The 9,521-nt window shown below is 40.6% G+C and overlaps 1 protein-coding gene across 1 annotated transcript in view; it reads left to right on the plus strand.

Annotated features, from left to right (window-relative positions):
- The window catches only part of LOC141107166 (olfactomedin-4-like), a 44,111-nt gene extending 40,528 nt beyond the window's left edge, over positions 1-3,583 (plus strand). Inside the window, exon 5 of the mRNA XM_073597911.1 lies at positions 2,697-3,583. Within this exon, the coding sequence (XP_073454012.1) occupies positions 2,697-3,556 (860 nt within the window). The 3' untranslated portion in view covers positions 3,557-3,583. The remainder of the gene's footprint in view (positions 1-2,696) is intronic.
- The last annotated feature ends 5,938 nt before the right edge of the window (positions 3,584-9,521 follow it).

Genomic DNA, 9,521 nt, shown 5'->3' on the forward strand with positions numbered 1-9,521 from the left:
TCACTTACCAGAAGGTGATGGGTTAACAGCGTGCCTTTCACTGCTTTAATGTCGATAGTTCACTCAAATAGGATTGGATCCGTGAATGGATATTTGGATAGCTGTCAGCGCACTCTGCATACTTCCATCTAAATTAAGCTCATAACGAGCGAAGAAATAGAAGTGCCCATAGCGTAATCCAGTGAATTAAAATACTTTTATTTAAAAACAAAGTGATCCCATATAGATGTACACTTACATTGTATCAAAATAATATAAGCTTGTATCATAGATCGTTGAGTTCCGATATACCTTATTACCGCTGAGAGTGGTATACCCGGGTAAGGTATCACAGAAGATCAACGGCGTGGGTAGCTGTATGGGCATGACCATACAGCTATGGTCAGTTATGAGCTTAATTTAGATGGAAGTATGCAGAGTGCGCTGACAGCTATCCAAATATCCATTCACGGATCCAGTCCTATTTGAGTGAACTAAGTCCGTCGACATTAAACCAGTGAAAGGCACGCTGTTAACCCATCACCTTCTGTAAGTGAATTACCTATAGGGGATTCCCATGAAAGCAATGTGGTGAAGGATTTATCTGGGATTCTGATCAGCAGAGAGTTTGTGTTCAACATTCTTTATAAATGGATCAGCTACCACCCCACATCCTGCTGTACACAATTAAGACACAAGTGGAACTTTTTATCTTTATTTGTATTTTATTTCACATATGAACTTCTTAAGCGCTGCTAATGTTTAAAATACTTTGTGTTTAAAAAATATTTTTTGATACAGTTTACATTTTTATAGTAGCAGCTATATATTTTTATTTATCATATTTTTTTTTTTTTTTTTGCATGAGCGCTGAGGGAGAAATACTTTGTATCTGTTTATTTCTCATCGTTTGTGAAAATTTCACTTTAATGCCCTGTACACACGGTCGGACATTGATCGGACATTCCGACAACAAAATCCTGGGATTTTTTCAGACGGATGTTGGCTCAAACTTGTCTTGCATACACACGGTCACACAAAGTTGTCGGAAAATCCGATCGTTCTAAACGCGGTGATGTAAAACACGTACGTCGGGACTATAAACGGGGCAGTAGCCAATAGCTTTCATCTCTTTATTTATTCTGAGCATGCGTGGCACTTTGTGCATCGGATTTGTGTACACGCAATCGGAAATTCCGACAATGGATTTTGTTGTCGGAAAATTTTATAGCCTGCTCTCAAACTTTGTGTGTCGGAAAATCCGATGGAAAATGTGTGATGGAGCCTACACACGGTTGAAATTTCCGACAACAAGGTCCTATCACACATTTTCCGTCGGAAAATCCGAACGTGTGTACGGGGCATTGTTGTTTCACTTTAAGCATAATTAAAATCATTGCTCCCGAAAAAACTGCCATTTGTAAAACTTTTTTTTGCATTAATTCATGTCCCCTGGGGCAGGACCCGGGTCCCCAAACACTTTTTATGACAATAACTTGCATATTAGCCTTTAAAATTAGCACTTTTGATTTTTCACATTCGAGTCCCATAGACTTTAACGGGGTTCGCGTGTTCGAACAAATTTTTGGTCTGTTCGCATGTTCTGCCGCAAACCGAACCAGGGGGTGTTCGGCTCATCCCTAGTATTTACTTTCTGCACCCCCCTCCCAGCTAAATAAAGTGGTGAGGGAGCAAAAGAAAAGTCTGTATATTCTGCTGGAGTACCAAGATTTAAAGATGGCCTCTTGTAGCGTTACTTGCAGCCTTTTTATCATCTGGTTTGTTACTTTATTTTTTGGGTACCAGAAAATAGGGTTTGCCATTTTTGCCACATGTTTATGTTAAAGCGGTAGAAAACTTAGTAAAGGAAAAAAATAAAACATAATTTCTCCTGCAGGGCAATGTTATAATGTGCTAGTATGCATTGCATACTAGCACATTATGTGAAAATTATCTTAAAATGAAGCCCTCCAGCTTTCACCACTAACAGGACTTCCATCTAGCGGGCTCCAATCCTTTGATTGGACGAGTCGCGATGACGTCACTCCTGCACATGCACACGGGAGTCGCTGTTCACATCACAGGGCTTTGAATGCCATTCCTTCAGAATCAGAGCGCATGCGCTGGTGGCTTCACAAGTAAATATCTCCTAAACGGTGCACGATTAGGAGATATTTTCTATACCTATAGACAAGATCTATTATAGGCTTACCTATAGGTAAAAATCAACCAAGGGAGTTTACTCCCGCTTTAATGATATTCACTTTCTTTTTGTATGTCTGCATGATCTCGTCTTTCACAAATCCTGTGGTTGAGTCATTTTCAATCTGATATTGCTTTAAAAATGTACATAAAATGAAAAAAATGCTCTTAAATTTTATTTTTTTTTTAAATGAAAGGATTTGCATGAGCCCACTTGGGTTTGAGGCTGAAATCTTGTATTAAGATGCTTTTTCAAAACAATTTGAAGCTTTCCTTTTTTCACAAATTAACACTTATAACATTCATACAAAAATGACAGAAGACTTACAATGACACTCCATAACCCTTTTTTACTCCTCTGCATCACTGTTCATAGCCATTAGCCAACCAAGATAAATCCATAAAATATCTGTATTTTATCAGACTGATTTGAGACTGACACAGATGTTAAATTTTGCTGCATTTATATTTTATTTTCCTGTTAGAACATTTATATGAATCTGTTACTTTTGCAGGTACTTGTGAAGATGGGCAAATCATCAACGACATCAGTGAACCATTTCTAATCCAACTAAACTTGTTGGGAGCCAACAATTTGTGTGGAGGATGGGGGAGAGATTCACTACTAGGCGCTGATCAGAATCTTCAGTGGGTGGCTCCTCTTAGTACTGATGGAAGGATTATGAATTATCTGTACACCTACCCTTCATTTAATGATCTGAGAGTCTATAGAAGTCACACACTGAAGCACTTTTCACTTACATCTGAATATGGTCAAGGTGGTGGAATGATCCTGTACAACAACATGTTGTACTATAATTGCTACAACACCTTGAACATCTGTAAATATGATCGGGCACACAATTTGATCACCCGAGCGGCTCTCCCTGGTGCCACATACACAAACAAATTCTCCTACTCATATGCAGCTTGGCAGGACATTGACTTCTCAGCTGATGAAGAGGGTCTTTGGGTCATTTATTCAAATGAGCAGAATCATGGAAATATTGTTATCAGCAAACTTAATGCTACTAGTCTTGCAGTACTGCAGACCTGGAACACCAACCAGTACAAACCTGGCGTCAGCAATGCTTTCATGGTGTGCGGGGTCTTGTATGCCACTCGAGGCATCAGCACAAAGCAAGAGGAGATCTTCTACATGTATGATACCAAAACTAATGAGGAAGGGAAGTTGAGTGTCATTTTTGATAAGCCAACTGAGAAAGTGCAAAGTCTGTCCTACAATCCTAATGATCACAGGCTCTACATGTATAATGATGGCTTCATGGTCTATTATGACATTTCTTTCACTTTACAACCCAAACTCAAATCTAAAACTATGCATTCCAAAATAAACCCTGTCCAAATCAAATAGATGAACCAATATAAAATGAATACAAGATATTACAAACCTTCTTTCATCAACCATGATCACCCAAAACAAACAATAACAAAAATGTACAAATGTGTGAAGATTTCCAGATTCTGACAGTCCTGAGAAAACTAAATTACATGGGAATGCTTGTTGAATAACACTAGTAGTTATACAGGGGAATATACTGTATAATCTTAATTTGTAAACGTCTATTCTGAATCAAAGGCATTAAATGATATATGAATTCTATGTAATGTCTTACTCAATAATAGTAATTAAATAAACACTTGAGCATGGCATATGGTGTCAGTGAATTTTTGTTTTCCCTTCTTTCTGATGAAATTTTTTTTTGCCTGAAACTAAACTGCTCTGTAACTACTTTACAAAGAGTGAAATAGGGTTAGAACCTCTGTCAGGTTATTAGTGCTGTCTGTGTTCCCCATTAGGGGGATTTTGTCTTATTTCCTGTCCTGGAGGCACAACAGCAAGTGAGGGGAAATTCCACCTTTATTAGCTGAATAAGTGTCCCCAATGGTTAATTTCCATTCTACTCCCATTCTGGGGACAGTTGTTAGATTCCCCATCACTTCCTGTCACAGTGACAATAATTAGCAGACAGAAACTGGGAGTGAATGTTTACTTTATTTTTTGTGCACCAGATAATGTAACTTGCTATTACTGCCACATGTGTTTGTGTTAATTAAGTTCACTTTCCTTTTGTGTGTCTGCATGACCTCGTCTTTCACAAATCCTGTGGTTAAGTCATTTCAAATTGATGTTTCTTTAAAAATGTAAAAAAGTATACATATATTTCTCTTAGAGCTGCACGACTCTGGCCAAAATGTGAATCACAATTTTTTGTTTAGAATAAAAGGATCACGATTCTCGCGATGTAAAATCTTTCACATTATACAAAAAAAAATTGGGCTAACTTTACTGGTTAGTTTTTGTTTTTTTTTTTAATTATTAAAGTAATTTTTTCCAAAAAAATTGCATTTGAAAGACCGCTGCGCAAATACAGTGTGACATAAAATGTTGCAACAACCACCATTTTATTCTCTAGGGTCTATATTAAAAAAATATATATAATGTTTGGGGGTTCTAAGTAATTTTCTACCAAAAAAAAAAAAAGATTTTAACTTGAAAGCAACAAATGTCAGAAAAAGGTTTAGTGTTTAACCACGTCAATACAGGGCACTTATACACCTTCCTGCCCAGACCAATTTTCAGCTTTCAGCGCTGTTGCATTTTGAATGACAATTGCGTGGTCATGCTACACTATACCCAAACTACATTTTTATCATTTTGTTCCCACAAATAGAGCTTTCTTTTGGTGGTATTTGATCACCTCTGCGATTTTTATTTTTTGCTAAACAAATAAAAAAAGACCGAAAAGTTTGGAAAAAAAAGTTTTGCTTTTGTTTCTGTTAAAGTTTTTTGTAAATAAGTACGTTTTCTCTTTCACTGATGGGCACTGATAAGGCGGCACTGACAGGCACTGATAAAGCGGCACCGATGAGGTGGCACCAATGAGCGGGCACTGACGGGCACTGACGATGGGCACTGATATGCGACACTGATGGGCACTGGCAGGCGGCACTGATGGGTGGCACTGATATGCAACACTGATGGGCATTGATAGGAGGCACTGATGGGCACTCATGGGTGGCACTGGGTAGCACTGGTGGGCACTGATAGGCAACACTGATGGGCACTGAAAGGCTGCAAAGATGGGTTCTGGGTGGCACTAATGGGCACTGATAGGCAGCACTGCTGGGCACTAATGGGCACTGATAGGCGGCACTGCTGGGCCCTGATACGTGGCATTGATGGGCACTGATACGCGGCACTGATATGAGGCACTGATAGGCATCCCTGGTGGCACTGGCAGTGATAGGCATTGTGAGTGGGCACTGATTGGCAGCTGCCTAGGCATTGATTTGCAGCTGCCTGGGCACAGATTAGTATTTCCCTGGGGGTCTAGGGGGCATACCTGGTGGTCCAGTGTGGATGGCCATCCTGGTGGTCCTGGGCAGCTTCCCTGGTGGTCCTGGGCGGCTTCCCTGGTGGTCCTGGGTGGGATCTGAGGGGGGGCTGTGCTGATAAACAATCAGCACAGACCCCCCCTGTCAGGAGAGCAGTCGATCGGCTCTCCTCTACTCGCGTATGTCAGACGCGAGTGAGGAAAAGCCGATCACCGGCTCTTCCTATTTACATCGTGATCAGCCGTGATTGAACACGGCTGATCACGCGGTAAAGAGTCTCCAACAGAGACTCTTTACCTAGATCGGTGTTGCGGGGTGTCAGACTGACACCCTGCAACAACGATCGCCGCGATGCGCGCCTCCGGGGGCACGCAGCGGCTCAATATCCTGAGGATGTCATATGACGCCCAGTCAGGATATTGAAACCACTTTGTCGCCGTCATTCTGATATATGGCTGGGGGGCAAGTGGTTAAGTGGTTAAACTTTCATCATTTACACACAAAGTCTATTCCATTGACACATTGTTACAATGTTTATAGTGCTAAAGAATGTTGTGATTCTTGGCAGACTGCCCAGTTTTTATCTTCCTTTCTTTTGACAGCTTTGGTTTCAGAAGAGCAGAGAGAATTCTTTGCATAGACAGAATCGTGAAACACTTTTGTCAAGATCGCAACGGGGAAAAAAATTGCGATAACGATTCTTGACGATTAATTGTGCAGCTCTAATTTCTCTATAAAAAAAAACATATTGGTAGATCTTGCAAGAGCCCACTTGAGTTTGAGGCTGAAATCTTGTATCAAAGAATATTTATGGTCAAAATGTAAAATTATATAATCATTTCCACATTGAATTTTAATTACCTCTAGCCTACTCCTATTATTCTGAGCAAAATTTAACAATTTGGCTGCCAGAGCTGTTTTTGCGTTTTTTGCACACGTTTAAAAAATAATTTTAGGCCTGAAGATTACACAAAAACCCCAAACATTATATATTTTCTGAAAACAGACACCTTAGAGACTAAAATAGTGGTAGTCCCAACTTTTTATGTCATAGGTTATTAACGCAAAGGCCTAGGAAACCCAAATTTCAGTAAAAAACACATTAAAGTGAATCTTAGGGCAAACTAACAAAATAAACTACCCACATTTTTTGTAAAGTATAAAAGATGAATTTGCACCAAGTAAATAGATACCTAACATGTCAAACCTTAAACTTGTGTGTGCCCGTGAAAAAACTTCAGTACCTTATATTTTCCATAGCTGGCGCTTCAAAATCCCCTTATAGGTATTAATTTAGTGTTATGGAGGAGGTCTTGTGTAAGAATTATTGCTCTCACTCTAGTGTGTGCAACGATATGTGTATCACAATCAACGTTTTCATGCGTAGGCGCCCCCCCCCGCTGCATGCGTTTACGTTCCTATGTGAGTATATGTGGGGGTGGGGGCCTAAAAAAAAAACATTTTTGGGGTGGAGGGATTGTATGTGCTGGGGTGTAACTTTATTTTTTGCAAAAAAAAATAGTTTTTTTACTTAGCTTTTTTTTTGATCACATAAGGGTCAAAAAGTCCCCAGTGTGATATTTTTTAGGTGACAGGTCCTCTTTAATGAGACATGCAGCGTCTACAAGATACTTCATGTCTCCTCTGGGCTCCACTGAATGTTTTGCAATGCAGATCACATTGCAAAACATTACTTCCCGGCTAAGCTAGCTAGGGACACAGGGAGGTTGACCTGGAAGTGACGTCACAGACATCGCTTTCCAGGTCGCAACAAGAAGAAGAGGAGAGCTGACTTGTGTCTGCTCTTCTCCTTCCCCCCCAAACCTGCCGTGTCAGTCCCAGGCTTGCAGATAGGAAAGTGAAGCCCGGAAAGAATGGTGGGCGCGGCTGAGCGGTAGGGGCGCCAGTACCAGGGGGTGTGTGAGCAATCGAGTGGCAGCGCTGCCGCCTTAATGCTTTCACCTGACAGGCAGGAGTCTGCATTTCATTTTCACACACAATCCCTGTGTCTGCAGCCACCGGATTGTGTGTGAAACCACCATTGTACGATGTACGGACTTGGGAGCGACTTGCAGACCAACTTATGTATATTTACGTCACCAGTTCGCAAGCTTATACTGGGCTGATACCTGCAGCAGCTCCCTTTCCAGGCTCTGCATCCTGCCAGCTTACTATAAAGCTGATCGGGGACTAGAACGCTCCCAATCATCTCTATGGTATACAAAGCCGGAAGCAACAAGAATTTTTGTCACTTCCAGTTTCTGTATTTTGTTTACCGGCCATTACCAACTATTACCGGAAGGGTAAGCTTCAGATTGAATCAATCTGGGTTTGATCCAAAGCTTTCAAGGTTTCAAGGGCAGAGGAGAGATCTAGGGTCTATTAACCCCAGATGTCTCAGTAAAGAGGACCTGTCACTGCCTATTGCTATCACAAGGGACGTTTACATTCCTTGTGGTAACAATAAAAGTGATAAAAAAAAATTAAAGGGACAATGTAAAAAAAACATTTTTTTATAATAATTTTTTTTTTTTTTAAATGTTAAAGTGTCCCCCACCCCCCAATGCTTGCACGCAAAGGTGGACACATATGTAGGTCGCGTGCACATGTGAGGTATCATTGCAAACGAGAGAGAGAGAGATCAATAATTCTAGCATGAGTCCTCCTGTGTAACTCTAAACTGGCAACCTGTAAAGGCTTTTAAAGTGTCGCCTATGGAGATTATAAAAGTACTGTAATTTGGCGCCGTGTATGTAATTCAGTTCTTCCGGGTATAGGATGTGCATGTGTCCCCCCCCCCGTCCCATCTGTGCTGTGACTGGTTACAGCAGAGATTTGGCAGCAGGGCCCGGCCAATGATTTTTGGTCTGGACCAGCTGATCGGCTGTAGCAAATCACATAAAGCCAGGAATATGTAAGTAGAAACAGCATATATACACTTTCAAACACCTAGTTAGTCACATAACTCTTTGATTGCCCTGCAGTTAACCCTTTCACAGCCCTTCACCAGTGTCTTTAGTACAGTGTATTTTTATTAATCACTGTATTAGTGTCACTAGCGACACCAGATAGCATCAGCGTCAGTTAGAGTCCCTCCCAGATAGTGTCAGATTGTCCGCCACACAATCGATACCCACATTTAACCCTTTGATTGCCTTCAACGCTATCACAGTCGCACTATAACCACCATTACTAGTATAATGTGTAAACAGATCAGTAATTTGATTTTGTTCTTTCTCTATGTCTGGTCTGAATGGTAGGGAAAAAGGGGGATACCTTTTTTCAGAACAGCTTCCCACATGGGACTGTGGCAGCAGCAGGTTTCCCTGTACTTCCTCTGAGGGGAAAACATGAGGGAAAGGTTAGGTTACCTCTGAGAAAATTCTAAAAGGGTCTGGTGACCAAACAGTCATGGCCAAAAATATTGGCACCCCTGCATTTCTGTCGGATAATGCACCACTTCGCCCAGAGAATTGTTGCTAATACAAGTGTTTACGAATTCTCATGTTTATTTCTTTTGTTTGTATTGGTATGACACAAAAAGTGGAGAAACAAAAAGCCAAATCTGACACATTTCATTCAAAATTCCAAAACTGGACTGGATAAATTAATGGAACCTTTTTAAAATTGTAAGAAATAATTGCATTCCAAGTTTGTGATGCTCCTGTAATTTGTAATTAAACTCACCTGTATCAATTAACAAGTGCTGACAATATTGAAAACACACCAGCAATTAGTTAAAATGGTGAAAAATTGACTCAACCTTTCAGTTGTGTGCCTGTGTGCCACATGGAGCTTGGAATAGAGAAAGAGCAGCAAATAATTGTCTGAAGATTTGAGAACAAAAATTGTGGAAAAGTATGGACAATCTCAAGATTATAATTTCATCTCCAGAGATTTTAATGCTCCCGTGTCCACTGTGCGCAACATTGTCAAGAAGTTTGCAGCCCATGGCACTGTAGCTAATCTCCCTGGAGGTG

Source organism: Aquarana catesbeiana, linkage group LG09 (assembly GCF_042186555.1).
Source record: "Aquarana catesbeiana isolate 2022-GZ linkage group LG09, ASM4218655v1, whole genome shotgun sequence".
NCBI lineage: Eukaryota > Metazoa > Chordata > Amphibia > Anura > Ranidae > Aquarana > Aquarana catesbeiana.